We start from the raw sequence: 17,706 nt of genomic DNA on the forward strand, positions 1-17,706 counted from the left end.
GCGCGGAATAACTTCGCCCTCAGCCTCCGCGGGCCGGCCTTCTCTTACCTTGCCGGGAGCTCCCCGGAGCGCTCGCCCACAGCAGTCCGGGCCGCGGGAGCCGAGCCGGAGCCAGAGCCGGAGTCGGAGTCGGAGCCGGAGCCGGAGCCGAGCCGCAGCCGAGCCGTGAGGACTGCGGCGCTCGGCCAGGGGCGGGCGGACGCGGTGCGAGAGCCCCGCCCGGAGGCGGACAGCTGCGGGGCTCGTGCGGGCGGGCGCCGTCACGTGACGCGCGAGGCGGGGGATGCCGGGAGCCGGGCGGGCTGGCGGCCGGAGCTGGGCTCCCCGACCACCGCAGCGGACAAGGAGCCTGGAGTCTCTGCAGGGAGGGGAGCGGGAGGGAGACGCCGGGGGCGGGTGGGTCCTCGGATGCTGCCAAGTCGAGCTTGTGGAAGGACGATTATGGCTTGTACTGCGTGGCCCCAGAGGGGCAGAAATAGAATCAGTGGGAGGAAACTGCAGGGAGGTATGCTGGGGTCAATATAAAGATTCTTCCAATCATCAGAATTATCTGTCAAGATAATGGGCTGTTCCAGGAGGTGGTGAACAACTCGGTGTGCACGCAGGAGCGGAGTTCATCCATTCAACAAACTAACCACTGGCTATGGGCCAGGCGATATATTGGGAGTATGTATTAAATTCTTATGTGCATAGGGTTTAACACATGCCTGGCACATAATAAATGTTGCATAGGTGTTGTTGCTGCTGGCATTATCATGGGCACAGAAATGAACGAAGCTGATATGGCTCCTCTCCTCCTGAAGCTAAATTCTTGAGCGGTAAGGTAGACAATCACATACCATTTAAATAAACATGTATTTAAAATTATAGTTCACCGAAGGAACCCTGATTTTAAATTATGGGGCAAGGGAGGGTGGTCAGGGAAGACTTCTCAGAGGAAAGTAAGGGGATAGCCAGATCGATGAGAGGCAAGGAAAACCTCAAGGAAGGCTTTTGGGTGGGGTGCGGGGGCCAGAGGAGAGGACTGCTCTTTGGGTAAATGTAAGATGTCCAGTTCGTCTGAAGCTTATTGTGTTAAAAGAAAACAGTGTAAGTGAACTTAGGTAGGTTGGTGCCAGATCATGCATCACTTAGTAGGCCATGATAAAGGATTTTAAAATTTTATGTAAAAGGAAGCCACTGAAGTGGTGGAGGGTGTGGGTGGTTTGGTATCTTTTAAAAATAGGATGCTGGCTACTATGTGGATAATAGACAAAAGTAAGAGTGAAAGCAGGGAGCTTGGTTAGGACTTGGACTGCAGTAATGATAGTGAAGACAAAGAGGAATAGATTTGATGGTTTTTGTTTTTGTTTTTTTTTAGGTAATCAAACCGGTTTGATGTGGGGTCATTAAGGGGATTCCTAGTCTAGCTTAATCCACTGACTGGGGCCCATGGAGGTGCTATTTATTGAAATGGCTAACTACTGTAAGGGGAACATATTTAGAGGTGGGGGAGATTAAGAAATCACTTTTGGACTTGTTAAATTTAAGATGCCGTGTCACCAAATGAAGTGATCAAAAAGGCAGTTGGATATAGACCTCTGAATTTTATTTTATTTAAAAAAATTTTTTTTAAACATTTATTCACTTTTGAGAGACAGAGAGACACAGAGTATGAGCGGGGGAGGGGCAGAGAGAGAGGAAGACACAGAATCTGAAGCAGGCTCCAGGCTCTGAGCTGTCAGCACAGAGCCCCGATGCGGGGCTCAAACTCATGAACTGTGAGATCATGACTTGAGCCGAAGTCGGATGCTCAACCAATGAGCCACCCAGGCGCCCCTAGACCTCTGAATTTTAAAAGAGAATGTCAGCTACAGAAATCTAACTTGAGAATACTGTGAAAAAGAAATTATTGCACCGGACTGAGGTAACAGCTGACCCCTGTGGTCCCATTGACCTCTTTTAGTCCCTGGTTCTATAGAATGTAGTCTATAAAAAATGTATTCCATCTGTTACTACCACATGATGAATTTGGTATTACAGATTCTGGATGAGGCCCAAGTTACCATGCAGCTGCTTTCTTTTACAAATTGAAACAAAACAAAACAAAAAACACCCTTAGCCCCAAGCCAACAATTTCTTTTGAGCAAAGACACAAAGCTGTACACACAGTAGCCAGATACAGTAGAAAGACCACTCTGATTTAGGTCAGATCAGAATAGGGGTGGTTCACAATACAATGAGCTTGATGATTTTTATCTAATTGATGACTGGCAAAGGTGTGACATGTTTAATCCTTTGAAAAGTGTCCCATTGTATGAAACTGTCAGTCTAGATATGTGTCAATAAGCATCAAAAGCCTGACTTTCTGGATTTGTGCCAGCCAACATTGTTTTGGTGTTTCTATAGAACAGCTAAGCCCTTCAAAGAGTGCAACAGCAACTCCCTACAAGAGCATGCCGTCTGCCTTTCCCAATAATGATGCAAGCCTAGGTTGCTCCACGGAAAATGTAACTTTAGGTACTTAAATATAAGAACATTTGCAAACTGCAACTGAGTTCTCCTTTCTGACCACACCTCGTTCATGTATGCCTCTATTCTAGCACTTGCTGTCTACTGACTTCTCTCCTCTATTAGACTAGAGAGGACTTGCTCATCTTTGCTCAACTAGCACAGTTGGTATTCATTGCAAAATGAGTAAGTAAACATGCACGATCTCTTCAGCCATGTGAACTTTATTTACCCTGCTTTATAGAAAGTGAGGCTGACTGTGATTTGTTCAGGGTCCACATAATAGACGTGTCATCCCATTGGCTGCCCAGTTATCTGAACTCCCTACATTTGGGAATTCCTCATCTTTGAGATCTTTCACTGTAAAAGCCAAAAATCCACTTATTTCCTCTGCTTCTCCACATGACCTGGACACTACAAATTAGATATTCCTGGACCATCAGTTGGAAGCCAGAGACAACAAAGTGGAGACTTGGCATAATTCTTTGGTGGCCATGGCAAACAGCAAGATGAAGTTCTCAGAACACTGGCTGTCAGGATAGTGCAGGGCTCTGGGTCTGTGGCTTTGGGAAGTGGTGGCATCTAATCCTCAGTAGAGATCTCTTCACTGCACTGGGTTGTACGCGGTGACCAAGTAACAAGGAGTGATGTTCCAGTTGCCTATCTCCAAGCCTGGTTCTCCAGGCCTCCTGGTGTTGCTAAATTACCTATAATCCTTTCAATGAATTACTTTTCTCTTTAAATCTACCCAAACTGGATTTGGGTGTTTCAAGTAAAAAAAATATGACTCATATAGTCACATAATTAAGAGAACTGAAGCTATAACTGAGGACTTTTCACTAATTCTAGTGTTCTTTCCAAACCAATAGACCTCTACCTCCAACAATGCATTTTTTACACTACATATTGGTGCCTCGAAATCACTCGGTTCACCATTTATCCTTTTAGTGCCAGTTGATTAACGAATATTTCAAATGACTGCCTGGTGAGGCAATTGCCAGTACAACAGTGTGAAATGTAGCCGTATCAGTCAGTACAGCTGCTTAGGTAATGTTTGTTTGTTTGTTTTGCAATTTTGTCCTTTATAGACAGAAGTGGAAAATGAAGGTACTATGACTAATATGGCTGAGAAAAAGATGAAAATTATCAGGTGTGCTTAAAGCACATCTTTAGCCTCAGTAGAATGCTTACTGGATTAAAGTCAGCTGTGTTTTATTTGTGACGGAAACCGTTTAAGAGCATTTCATGCAACACTTCCGATACTGTGTTTAAAAGGCAAAGTAAGTGGTTTTGTAATGTTTTTACATCTCAGTAACAAATCAACTTTTCAAAATGCGATTTCTGGGGCGCCTGGGTGGTGCAGTCGGTTGAGCGTCTGACTTCAGCCAGGTCACGATCTCGCGGTCCGTGAGTTCGAGCCCCGCGTCAGGCTCTGGGCTGATGGCTCAGAGCCTGGAGCCTGTTTCCGATTCTGTGTCTCCCTCTCTCTCTGCCCCTCCCCCGTTCATGCTCTGTCTCTCTCTGTCCCCAAAATAAATAATGTTGAAAAAAAATTTTTTTTTAAATAAAAAAAACCAAAATGCGATTTCTATGGTTTTGTGAACTTGTATAAACGTAGGCAAGTGGCACCACATAAGCATACCTGTAATACAGCACGCGTTTGGCCCTGCGTGAAGTCCATAACACAGGGCAGGGAAAAGACCTGGTGCTTTATTTGTAATTTCCTACTGAAGCCAAGAAAACAGGTTACTGAGCGTTGTTCTTGTGTAATTTGGAACTGCAGTATATACAGTAGCCAGCAGATGTCAGGATGGGATCTCTTTCGAGAAAACAATAAACAGGAGTTTCTGAAAGAACTGAAGGTTTTCTTGTTCTTCTGTGCTCCCCACTCTTCAGTCACACTGGCCTCTTTCTTTAAACACACATGCTTTAACACTTTTTCCAAGGCTCCTCATTCTTTTATCTGGCCGATTGCTATTGATCCAATCTTCATGTAAGGCTTCCTCAGGGAGCCCTCCCCAGCCCAATGGGTCAGGACTCCCCTATTTCAAGTTCTCACAGCTGCCTGCACTTCCCCCCCACAGCAGCTTATATAATAGGATGTGTAACTATTGATGAATTAGGTAATGTTTGCCTCCTCTGCTAGAATATAAGCCTCTTAAGGATAGGTACCATGACTGAATTCCTTTCTGTATCCCTCAGCTACCAGTGCCTGCTACTCTGTAGTTACTGAATAAATACCTGTGAATGTGAACCTCCACCAACCAAAATGGGAATATTTCTCTGAAGCCTGGACAGCGGGGATTGTCTGAAAAGTCACTAATTTTTCCACCTTCAATTCAGTAGTCATTTATTCAGCCCCTACTCTGTAAAGATATTATGTGGGACAGAAAAATATGTGAGATAGCACTTGTATTCAAAGAGTCTTTTGGGGCGCCTGGGTGGCTCAGTCGGTTGAGCGTCCGACTTCGGCTCAGGTCATGATCTCGCGGTCCGTGAGTTTGAGCCCCACGTCGGGCTCTGTGCTGACAGCTCCGAGCCTAGAGCCTATTTCAGATGCTGTGTCTCCCTCTCTCTCTGACCCTCCCCCGTTCATGTTCTGTCTCTCTCTGTCTCAAAAATAAATAAACGTTAAAAAAAAAAATTAAAAAAACTAAGAGTCTTTCAGTAACAGAAAAAGAGACAAAACTTTGTCCTATAGTGGCAATCCCTACTATACAGTTTCCATGTTCAGATTCTTACTCATTTCCATTAAAGAGCCCTGTCTGCAACCCACCCCACCTTGGTCACAGCAGTTGAGTTCAAGAAGGAAATCTTTCTTAGCTTCCAAACCTATATCCTAATCTGCTGGGATAGTTCCTTGACAATATGCTTTTAGCTTTTAAGAACAGCACTCAGACTCCCATTGTAGGTTTTCTCAAGGCTAAATACTTCTAATCCTTTCAATCATTTCTCTTGTACCATGATTTCTGGATATCTCCAGTGCTCTCTACTCTGGCAAGTTGGCTGCTCTTGAAGTATTTGTCAGATCTGGGGACCTTAATGTTGTAATTTTACAAATGCAACCTAAAATTGCTTTCAGTTTTAGTTTTGACTCTTATTCCTAAACCAGTCCAGAATCTCAGAATTGGAAGAGGCCTTCGCCTGGGTGGCGCAGTCGGTTAAGCGTCCGACTTCAGCCAGCACGATCTCGCGGTCCGTGAGTTCGAGCCCCGCATCGGGCTCTGGGCTGATGGCTCAGAGCCTGGAGCCTGTTTCCGATTCTGTGTCTCCCTCTCTCTCTGCCCCTCCCCCGTTCATGCTCTGTCTCTCTCTGTCGCAAAAATAAATAAACGTTGGAAGAGGCCTTAAGGTAAGCTCACTCACTGCTACCCAAAGCAGATCCTGGACCAATTAAATCACCTGGATGTTTTTAAAAAAAGTGATTTCTGACTCCATCCATAGTAGATTTTTTTGTTTAAAAGCTTCCCATGTGATTTGGTGTGTAGCCTGTTTTGGAAAGCACCTGTGCACACAATGCCTGACACTGCCTTATATAACACACTCATTACCAGTGTTCTTTTCCACTGTACTTGAACCTCTCCTGTGGCAGGGGCCCACCATCAAGAGGTACCTGTGTATGAAAATCCTTCCAACCATTCTTAGTATGCATTCTTTGATTCCCAGGTATCCGACACGCAGGGCCCATTTACTCCTAAAATTGTTACGTGAACAGAACATCAGTTCCCCATAAACACGAAGACACATTTATCCTTTTCTACCAAGAAACAAGTATTGGGGCTCCTGGGTGGCTCAGTTGGTTGGGCGACTGACTTTGGCTCAGGTCATGATCTCACAGTTGTGGGTTCGAGCCCCACGTCAGGCTGTGCTGACAGCTCAGAGCCTGGAGTCTTCTTCAGATTCTGTGTCTCCCTCTCTCTCTGCCCCTTCCCCGCTTGCACACTGTCTCTAGCTCTCAAAAAGAAACATTTTATATGTATATATACATACATATATGAAATATACTATTTTACCATTTTTAGACATGGATCAGGAAGAAGGAAAATGATATTTTGAGTCTGTATTATCTAGGGCAAAGTTTACTACAGTGCTTGCTAGCCAAAGTGAAGGTTAGCTTAAAATGGGAAAAGTAGATGTTAAACTAAATGCCTTTCCCTTCAACCCTTTACCAGCAATCATTGTTTCACTAAGCTAGTAATATTTTATTAAGGATATTTTATCTTTTGTTTCATTTGCTTGAGACCAATGAAAACAACAGTTATGAAAATTGAGCATTTATAAAACTTTAGTTGACATAAAGATTCAATAGTAAGCCTATTAAATTTTACTCAAAAGTACACTAAAATCAAATAAAAGCTGTTTTTACTAATGATATTAAGATGAGCAATTCATTTCACCATTTCCTATATTTCCTTGTTTTAATTCTTTTCTATCACATTTCTAAAAACTTTTTTGTAATATTTGTTATTTTAAATTATCTATATATTGCTTCTCTGTCATCAGTTCAAATAATCAGAGGCAATGCAATCTGAATTTTGGGAAGAAAAGCATCTTATAAACTCCCATTGCTGTATGACATCCAGCAGTAGTCTCCATGATGTTTCCGCACTGTCCCATAAAAATTAGTCTTCAGTCTCTTGGTATCATGAACATATTTTCTTTAGTTAAAGGCGAAAGATTTATGCGATCTGAAGAGAAACCAGAGTATGAACATATTTTCAATTAGCGATTTTCTTTCCTCCTAAATGAACGTACAAATTGGGGGAGAATAAGTCGTGGGAGTAGGTCAAATGTGGTCCTTATCGGACCACACCATACATACTTAGCTGTGAAACCAACAAACTCTTAACATACCATCTCTTGTGCTAACAGCACATTGATGATATTTCTCTCTTCAGAGACAAAACGAATGAAGTCTATTTTGCAGAACAGGAACTCCATGGAAACTGAAGGAAGGATATTTTGGGCATACAAAGAGGTGTTCAGGGCTACTGCTCCACTGTGTTCACTCCTACAGTTGCCCTCAGCAGGACTGACCCCTCTATGTTCTTCCTGTCCACCAGCTACTTCCTGCCTTTCCCTTCTTACCCAACTTAGATGCCTTGTGCATTATTTCAATCACTCCCGACCCTGTCATTTCACCTCAGCCATGTGACAAGCCCCAGCCCTAGGTGAATCCAACTCTCCACCTTCTCCGAGCCTGCCTCTGGACAGCAGAGCAGTGCTAGAGAAAAAGCCCACAGCCAGGCACTGCAAATTCATAATCCAGGATCTTAACTGGGGTACCAATTTCATCTGACAAGCTTAGCCTTTTGGCCTTTTCTAGTTAGCTTACTCTCACACTTCCCGTAACTAGTTAAAAACTTCTCCACTCTATTATTCAATGAATAATGAGTACCTGTGAGGTACCAGGCAGTCTTCTAGATACTAAGATACTACAGTGAACGTAATAGATGAAATCCCTACTCTCATCAAGCACATACTTGATGGACAGAGACAATTAACAACATAAATAAGGAAAAATATCTTAAATGCCATTAAGGAAAATAAAGAAGGGGGTTATAGAGTGCTGGAGAGGTTGTAGTTAAAAAAATGTTTTTGAAATACAATTTAACTATGGAAAAAAAGTCAGTAAGCGTACAACTTGCTGGATTTTCACAAGTTGAAAAATCCTATAACTTATAAAAGAGCTGGGAAAGGCCCCACTAAAAAAAATGCCATTTAAGCAGAGACCTGAGAGAAAGGGAGTGAGGCAGTTGAAAATCTAAGGGAAGGGCATTCCACACAGGGGAAATGGCCAGTGCAAAGGCCCTGAGGTAGCAGCTTGTGAGTTTGGGGAAGCAAGGAGACCAGTGTAGCTGGAATGCAGTGAAGGATGGAAGAGTCATAAAAGACGAGATCAGAGATGTAATGAGGACCAGATTGTATAGAACCTTGTGGGCAACCAGAAGGACTGTGGTTTTTACTGAGTGACATCGAAAACCACTGGAGAATTTTAAGCAGGAGAGTCAGCAGTATCTCTGCTGTAAATAGAGGAGGTCTGAGGACTGAAGCCTGAGGTATTGCAAGTTTCAGGTCAGAAATGAAGGGAAACCTACTAAAGCATTTAAAAAGTGGATGAGTGAACTAGAAAGGGTGGCAAGAAGGAAAATCAGGAAATTGGTATTATGGAAGGCCCACAAGGTGGTTACAATAATGAAATAGTGTTGAGTGCTGCAGATCGGGTGAGACAGGTCAGTGTTAACCTTGACAAAGAGCAGTTTCAGAGGATCACTGGGGATGCATGTCTAACCGGAATGGGTTCAGGAGATCACCAGAGAAAGGATATGAAAATATAGAGCACTTTACTGAGGTGTTTAACTGTGAAAGGGAACAGAGGAATGGCACAGTACATGGGGAGAGTAAGGATTCAAGAGGACTATGGTGGATGTTGTGGTGAACGACTTAGATCTCAACTTTAGGACCAAGGTACTCATTCCCCCAGCACCTTTTGAGTGCTGGCTGCTGATGGCTCACAGCTGCAGTGGTGCACACATTGCCTCTGGCTGATTTTTTTTTTTTTTAACATTTATTTATTTTTGAGACAGAGAGAGACAGAGCATGAACAGGGGAGGGGCAGAGAGAGAGAGGGAGACACAGAATCTGAAACAGGCTCCAGGCTCTGAGCAGTCAGCACAGAGCCCGACGCGGGGCTCGAACTCACGGACGGTGAGATCATGACCTGAACCGAAGTCGGACGCTTAACTGGCCGAGCCACCCAGGCGCCCCTGCCTCTGGCTGTTTTACACTACTACAGAAGAGCCGACAGCACAGAGCTCACAAAGTCTGGAGTATTTACCATTTGACCTTTAACAGAAAAAGTCTGCCAATTCCTGCTTTAGTGGCTTCTTTGATGACCGAAGCTACATGTAGAATTTATCAAGTCATCAAGTGATAGCAAAATAAAGTAAAATGTCTAGCTCAATTCCTTTCTATACTATCCACAACATTCTCTGGTGCCTGATGTCATAGCTAAAGAGAGATGCTTAGCTCAAGCAAAGGAGGGGAAAAAGAAAAAAGTTCAGATTCCTACACTTGTTCTTCCTTCCAAATCTAGGCCCAATTTTGCCCACCTATAAACTACGAACACACCGTAACTGAAATGCTAACTTCACAGAAGTATTTCAAAGAGCAGTGATAAAACAGTTTAAAAAGAAAACTTATTGGTACCAGGAAGAAGACTAACCTAATTTAGGAGCAAAATTCTCAGTTCATATCCCTTATGAAACTTGTTTGTGGAGTAACATTTTCTCTCAATTATCTGCATTTCTTTCTATGCTCCATTTTAAGAGTTTACAAAACTCAAATCTGCTATGGTTCTTTACTATTTTTTATTACACGTTCAAGCCAAATATATACACATGGCCAACTGTTGTCTGCTCTACTATTTCTGAACTGTTTGTTGTAAGTATTAGTCTGCCCTCCCAAAACCAGGGAGTTTATGGCCTGAATTTTAAAAAGTCAGTCATAAAAAACTGCACCATCACTTTTCCTTTATTCTAGCCTGAACATATGCTGGAATTCAGGGTAACAATCAACATATTCCAAGAAAAGCACTTAAGGATAGAGTATAATCAACACCCATTAAAAGCCCCTAAACCTACTTATTAGCCATCAAATCTTCCAGAGTCTCAAACTCCATCTGTAAAATGGCATTAACACTGACTGTTGAAGTTTATATACAATTAGAATATAAGCATGCTATCTCACAGCATCTGAAAATATGAATGAAGCCTACTAATGCAGTGAATGCCAGCACAAATCACTTCTAACCACCTTACACCAAACACTAACCATTAACAATAAATAGCACTTACCAAATGTCAGGCATGGTGCTAACTGCTCCTCTTGCATTCTCTTACCTTACGCTTATACACTTTGAAGTGGACAAATGTTCCTACTATGCTAACCTTACAGGTAAAGAGGATGAGATATAGCGGTTTACTTGCTAAAAGGCATCCATCTCCTGACTGTTGGAATCAGGACTCAAAATCAGGTCTGCATGTCTTTAGAGTCAGTGATTGTGACCATGGTGCTAAATACTGTACCTCTTTAGGTCAGGAATGGACATAAATTACTAACATGAAACACAGCATCACAGAGTAGAAATACATGCTGTTCAGGTAAAGATGGTAGATTGAGCACATGCACCTACTTCCATTCCCTCCCAAAATTCCATTTAATGACAGCAAAGATTTTTGTTTTAAGCCATGAACCTAAATGAATGGAAAAAGAGAAGAGGAGATAACATCAAAAAGAAGTTGGAAAGCGGATGGACAAGTAGTAATTAACATGGTAGACCCAAGAAAACTGAATCCTGAGTCAGCAGTAGAAAAGCAAAACAAACAACTCAATTCACATCACAGAATCCTTAAAAGGTTCAGAAACTGGTGCCTTCATAGACCTTTGGAAGTAGGAATGAAGGGGTAGGCACTAAAGTAAGAACTGGTTGAAGGTTTAAGTATTCAGAATGCTCTCTGCAACTTACAGTTAAGCAGCCTCTTTTCCCTAGCTCCCTCCCCAAATCAGAAGTTTACTTTCTGAAAAGGGTAAAATAGAGGGTTCTTTGGATTGTGGGATGCCGCCAGGCAGTTATGGGCACAGGTACTGTACTCAATACAGAGACTCAGTGAGCAAATGCATACTGGACAGGAGATAAACAAGATACAAGATACAGAAACAAAAGATCCAACATGGAAAACAAGGAAAAGGAATTCCCAGGATTGTGGTAAAGGGAGATCCCAGAATAGAGCCATCCATCAGGCACAGGCGACTATAGCCCAGACTGAGACAGGTCAGAAAGCCCCAGTAAAGACTTAATCGGGAAGACGAAACAGCACGCTTGATGAAACTGAACACTGTGAACAATGTAGATATATGGCAAAGAGTCTAGCTGATTCAGTTTTTAAGTTCATAGAAAATGAAGCCTCGGAAAACCAGAAAGATGTACAGGAAGGAAAATAAACATGGGCGCCTGGCTCAGTCAGTTAAACATCTAACTCCTTCCTGGTTTTGGCTAAGGTCATCTCAGGGTCAGTGGGTTTGAGCCCTGAGTCAGGCTCCAAGCTCATGACACAAAGCCTACTTGGAATTCTGTCTTCCTCTCTATCTGCCCTTCCCCCGCATGTGCACGCTCTCTCTCTCAAAAATAAACATTAAAAAAAGAAAACTGGCATTTAGAGTCCTCATGAAATTAATTCAAACGAAAGCACACAAATAAGTACATTGGAAAGAAGAAGAAATGAGAAGAGGTAAGAGCGCTGGAGGTAAGGATAGGAAAGAGAAGTCAGTAGGCAATGTCTACAACAGAAAAATCACAAAGTACCAATACTAACATGCTATTCAAAGACAAAAGTAAATATAGTTACCTAAATATACCAATATAGCTACCTAATTTAGTTACCTAAAAAGAGGTGAATGTAAGTTGCCTCTACAAAGAAAGTTAAGGACTGTCCTCTTCCCCTAACAAACTTAGAGAACTATTTGACTTAAATTATAGCAATTTTTTCCTTTGGTGGAACTATATATTCCCAGCATCAAGCAGTAATGTTGCCTTTCACAAAGACTGCTTAATAAAATAATTTCACTCTATCAGCATTAGCAAATCCTCCAGTCCAAAACAAGAGTAACTCAAATTAACGTAGTTTGTAATAAACAATATTAAAGAGGTCTCACCAGTGATTGTTGGTCTGCAGCAAAAAGCAGGTTAAGAGAAATAAAATCCAATTTTTTTCTTAGTTGGTATTTTAATTAAAAATATAGACTAATGGTCCTGGGCTTAAATGTTGTTGTGGCTGTGTGCTGGCTTCTGTAAAATATAACTAATCAAAAGGAACTCTTCAACAAATATACTCCAGACAGAAGTAAAAAGGTAAACAGAAATGACTAACAAGACAGTGCTATTGCAGACATAATTCCCTTATAATTTATACTTGCTAAAAAATGGAGTTTAACATTACTTACAATTAATTATATCAACATTCACAGAGGCTAAACATCACAAGCATATGGGTGTACCATCACCACAAAATGTCTTTACTTCTCAAGCAGTTTTAAATTTTAGCTATGAAGGTCAGTTACCAGAGGCCAAACTTGTTCTTAATTAGTAGAATTTTTATGTCCATTCAGAGTCTCTTACATCTTCCGGGGCCTATTCATTTGCAGATAGAAGTAGAAGTTGTAACCGGGTTCCTCTTATCATGCATTCACATGTGATGTTCATCTTCATATGCTATCCAGTTTCTTTAGGATAAAAGGTGCTGAAAGAAAAATAAACATCCAGAATTTCAGATCTATTAGCCCATAAGTTATATTATGGAATTTGTAAGACTGGGGGGAAAATCTTACAGATTTGGATTTAGTTCAATACATTTTTTAAGTGACTCCAAACGATGGCCTGCACAACCCAGTAAGAGACCCCCTGTCTTTCCAGTGTCATGAAGCTCTATTCTAAGTTTTTCTTACACTGTATAAAATCTTTTCTCTAGGAAGTTCTCCCTCATAGGGCCATAAAGAGTAAATTCAATCCTCTTTCAAAGGACATTTTTTTATTCTGGGTAATTTAACTATCAAAGGAACAAAACACTTGAAGAAACAAATTGGCATTTTCCACCTTTTAAAACCTATTTGAAAAAAGGCAGAAAGTGGGAGAAAACACTTAACAAGGTAATGAGGAGAGCCAGACACACATTTAGGTTCTCCCAATGATTAGCTATATATCACTTATGCAATCCAGATCACCTATGATATAGGTGAACTACTTCAGTTCAGAGAGAGAGAATGTGTGTGCACCCATGGAGTAGGAGCAGAGAGAGACTCTTAAGGAGGCTCCACGCCCAGCACGGAGCCAGAAACCTGAGCTGAAATCAAGAGCCAGATGCTTAACCGACTGAGCCAACCAGGTGCCCCAGTCCTACTTCAGTGCTTATGGGGGTCTGGTAGGATGGTACACACAGAAATGTCTAGAAAAAAAAAATGCTGTCATAAGGAGCTAAAGAAGTGATATTATTGTCCTGTGTAAAAGCGCTGTGGCCTGGGGCGCCTGGGTGGCGCAGTCGGTTAAGCGTCTGACTTCAGCCAGGTCACGATCTCGCGGTCCGTGAGTTCGAGCCCCGCGTCGGGCTCTGGGCTGATGGCTCAGAGCCTGGAGCCTGTTTCTGATTCTGTGTCTCCCTCTCTCTCTGCCCCTCCCCCGTTCATGCTCTGTCTCTCTCTGTCCCAAAAATAAATAAACGTTGAAAAAAAAAATTAAAAAAAAAAAAAAAAAAAGCGCTGTGGCCAAAATAAGCACACGAAAAGAGGTTTAACATTACTAGTCACTAGGAAAATGCAAATTAAAACTACAGTGACCTACCACCTCACACCTATTAGGATGGCTACAATCAAACTGTCGGCAAGGATGTGGAAAACTTGGAACCCTTGTGCACTGTTTGTGGGAATGGAAATGGTACAACTGCTTTGGATCAGAGTATGGTGGGTCCTAGGAAATTAAAAATAGGGTTATCTGTAGATCCATGTTAGAGCAGCATTATTCACAGTAGCTAAAATGTAGAAGCAACCCAAATCCAAAAACAGATGACTGGAGAAGCAAAAATGGTATACGACGGAATATTAGTCTTAAAAAGAGATTCTGACATACGCTATGACATGGAGGAACCTTATGGACCCTAGGTGAAATGAAATAAGCCATTTACAAAAAGACAAATACTGTATGATTCCACTTATGAGATCCTTAAAGAGATGTCAAAATCATAGAGACAAAGCTTCAGTTTTACAAGATAAAGAGTTCTAGAGATGGATGGTGATGGTTGTACAACATTATGCATGTATTCAATACCACTAAACTACACACTTAAAAATATTTAAGATGATAAATTTTACCACAATAAATTAAATTTTTAAAAAAGGGGCGGAGGCTGTGTGGCCAAAAGAGCTGCCAGAAGTATCTTCTCAATACCCATAACGAAAGTAATAAAACATATTGTTAATATTAAACTGAAGATATTGAGATCTGTTGAAGGCTGACAAAGTTGGCAATATTCCCAGGTATCTCTACTAATTCTTATCAGACAAAACTGTAACATCCATCAGGTGAATGGATAAAAATGTGGCATATCCACACAATGGAATGTTATTTGGCAATAAAAAGGAAGGAAATACTAATACACGTTATAATATGGATGAACTTTGAAAACATCATGGAAAGTGAAATAAGCTAGACACAAAAAGTCACATATTCTACAATTCCATTGGTATGAAATGTCCAGAATAGGCAAATCCATAAACATGGAAAGTAGATTGGTGGCTGCCAAGGGAAAGGGAAAGGGGAAAATAGTGAACAGTTAATGGGCATGGAGTTCACTTTAGAGTTAAAATGTTCTAAAATGGATCGTAGTGATGATTGCAAACTCTGACCATGCTAAGAACCATTCATTATTCACTTTATTTTTAAATTGTTTTTATTTTAAATTAAAGTATAATTGACATACAGTATCCCTATTAGTTTCAGGTATACATCAAAGTGATTCACAATAACTCTAGTTACCACAAGAAATTATTATAGTATTATTCTCTATGCTGTACATTGCATCCCTGTGACTTCTTTTATAACTGCAAGTTTGTACCTTTTAATCCCCTCCCCCTATTTTGTCTATTCCCTATCCTATTCCCCACTGGCAACTACCAGTTTGTCTATTTATGAGTCTGTTTCTGTTTTGTTTGTTCATTTGTTTTTTTAAATGCTTATTTGTTTTTGAGAGAGTGAGCGCAAGCAGGGGAAGGGCAGAGAGAGAGGGGGACAGAGGATTCAAAGCAGGCTCTGTGGACAGCAGAGAGCCTGATGTGGGTTTGAACTCACAAACTGCGAGACCATGACCCGAGCCAAAGTCAGATGCTTAACTGACTGAGCCGCCCAGGTGCCCTGTTCATTTGTTTTCAAAGATTCCACATATAAGTGGAATCATGGCATTCATCCTTCTCTGATTTCACTTAGCATAATAACCTATAGGCCCACCCATGGTTGTTGCAAATGGCAAGGTTTCATTTTTATGGCTAAGTAATATTCCACTGTATATACACATCTTTATCCATTTATTGGTAGACGCTTAGGTTGAACTGTACACTTTAAATGGGTGAACCATATATTATGAAGTACATCTCAATTTTAAGAGTGGCAATGTGGAACAGTATTCTGTAAGTTTTTTAAAAGAAAACCAATTCATATCAGATACAAAGGTGACTGAAAAGAAACAAGTATTTTACTGGCAGCTAAGTCAACAAAAAAAAGGTAAGAGGAGAAAGTTAAGTTGGGAGTTGCAAAAAGCTGTTGAAGGAGGACGACTTGGGAGTTTCTATTCAGCAGGGCTCCCTCTCCTGGGGAAGCAGAGTAGTAGCATAGTCACTAAAGGGTTACCAGGCAGGCTTCAGGAGCTCTGGCCTAGGCCCAACGTGAGCCTTCCACAGGGTGACCTTGGAATGCCTTCATCCCTGCCAGCAATACACAGCAAGGTGCAATGAAGAGTACTGAACTGAGAACGGGGTATGTGTGTGTGAGCAAATAACTTTTGAGATGCGTATCAATAAAACTACAGAAGTGACCTACAAAGCCCAAATCTAATATTCAGTGTGCCTTTAACGCTGATGTTTTGCGTTAAGACCCCCTTTAAAGGGTGAGTTCTCACTTGCAAAAGGGATATACAGAATCTCTGGCCCGGCCTCCTTCACAGCGCTGTCAAACAAGTTTCTGCCAAACATAAATTCAAATAAGCCTTCAGGTATTATTATTAATGCTATAAACTCCTATCCTTTTATTCTCATTCCTTAAAAACCAAAACAAAACACCGCAATTATTTATTTCACCCTGTGTATTAACAAGCAAAACTTCTTGTATTTCAGAGATCAGCACTGAAGGGAGGAAACCTGGTAGTAGGAGCTCTAGATTCTAGACCAAGATCATTCACTGAATCGCTGAGTGACCTTGAGCCAGCCATTTCTCTGCTCTAGATCTCCGTTTCTGTCTACAAAACGTGGGAGCCGCTAAGGAATGGGGGGGGGGGTATAATCCCTTGAGGCTCTTTCACTTCAAGCTCTCCTAAGGCAGGGCGAAGCTGGACGATAACCCTCGCAGTCCGGACCACCGCGTGCACTTCTGTACCCAGACCCCGACCCGCAGACCCTAAGCCACGCATGCGCCCGCCACTCTCGACGCGCATGTCCCACGCTCCCTGCGACCGCCCAGTTCACTCCGCTCAAGGGCCCCCAAGGACTATAGGACCACAGTTAGGTGGGTGGTGTCCGCGAGCTTCCCGCTAGTCTCACGGCCGCAGCCTGGAAGGACACTCACTGACTCGCAGCAGGGCCACGTAGATGAGGAAGTTCCGTATGGAGGAGATCACATCTTCGCGCATCTTCCGTTTCATCTCCTCGGGGTCCAGCTTCGGCGCGAGGCCCTCGATTCGGAACATGCCGGCTTTCCTTTTTGCACTACCAACTACCACGTTCTGCTTCTCTCAGCGGCTGCCCGGCACCCGGAACTCTGTCCTATCCCATTTCCTGTTCCCGCCCCTTCGTTTTCGCGCGCGGCGACGGGAGGCTGCGAGGGACAATCCTCGTTCGGACCGCGAGGTTCTGCAGGGGGCTGCCTGAAGGGGGCGGTCGCAGTCTTAGCGAGCGGTCCCCCTGGCTGTTTACACCTTCGTCTTGAGCTGGGCGCGCCACAGCGCAAAGTGCTTTTACGCCTCAGAGGGGCGAAGCAAGTAGATACCACTATAAATAATAATAATTACCGTTCTACGCCGGGAACTGGATATTAAAACCTTCATTTCCTAGTTGAGAAAACTGAAGCACAGAAAGCTTTAAAAACAACTTGCCCCCAAATACTTTAAAATACCTTAGGGGCGAAAAAAGTGTTGAGGAGGGAAAATGAAACGGTATTAGCAAAACGTTGTAAATTGCTTAAGCTTGTGATTAACATATTGTTTTAATTTAGTCCATTTTGAGTATGTTTGAAAATTTTCGTAAGTTAAAACAAAAAGATGAAGATGATGACACTTGCTTGAGATTACACAACTAGTAAATGCAGTAGGTTTTTTTTAATGTTTATTTATTTTGGGGAGACAGAGAGATAGAGTGCAAGCAGGCAAGGGGTAGAGGGAGAGAGACAGAATCTGAAGCAGGCTC

At 42.2% G+C, this 17,706-nt stretch overlaps 2 protein-coding genes across 2 annotated transcripts in view; both read right to left on the reverse strand.

Moving 5' to 3' along the window:
- The window catches only part of FBXO10 (F-box protein 10), a 57,831-nt gene extending 57,599 nt beyond the window's left edge, over positions 1–232 (reverse strand). The window contains exon 1 of the mRNA XM_043565624.1: positions 49–232. The gene's annotated coding sequence lies outside the window, so the exon portion shown is untranslated. The remainder of the gene's footprint in view (positions 1–48) is intronic.
- Positions 233–12,429: 12,197 nt separating this feature from the next.
- Positions 12,430–17,074, reverse strand: TOMM5 (translocase of outer mitochondrial membrane 5). The gene is made up of 2 exons (XM_043565625.1): positions 16,871–17,074; positions 12,430–12,788 (listed from the first exon to the last, which is right to left on the reverse strand). The coding sequence occupies exons 1-2, from the start codon at positions 16,989–16,991 to the stop codon at positions 12,754–12,756; spliced, it is 156 nt and encodes a 51-aa protein (XP_043421560.1). The 5' UTR covers positions 16,992–17,074; the 3' UTR covers positions 12,430–12,753.
- Positions 17,075–17,706: the final 632 nt, after the last annotated feature.

The sequence above is a fragment of the Prionailurus bengalensis genome, chromosome D4, assembly GCF_016509475.1.
Source record: "Prionailurus bengalensis isolate Pbe53 chromosome D4, Fcat_Pben_1.1_paternal_pri, whole genome shotgun sequence".
In the NCBI taxonomy this organism is placed as follows: domain Eukaryota; kingdom Metazoa; phylum Chordata; class Mammalia; order Carnivora; family Felidae; genus Prionailurus; species Prionailurus bengalensis.

What these genes read in the sequence shown, in the direction of transcription:
- TOMM5 (XM_043565625.1), bottom strand. Translation starts at nt 16,991, where the DNA reads ATGTTCCGAATCGAGGGCCTCGCGCCGAAGCTGGACCCCGAGGAGATG. An exon ending in CGTGGCCCTGCTGCGAGTCA is followed by an intron (nt 12,789 to 16,870) that starts GTGAGTGTCCTT and finishes TTTTTCTTTCAG; the next exon opens with CACCTTTTATCCTAAAGAAA.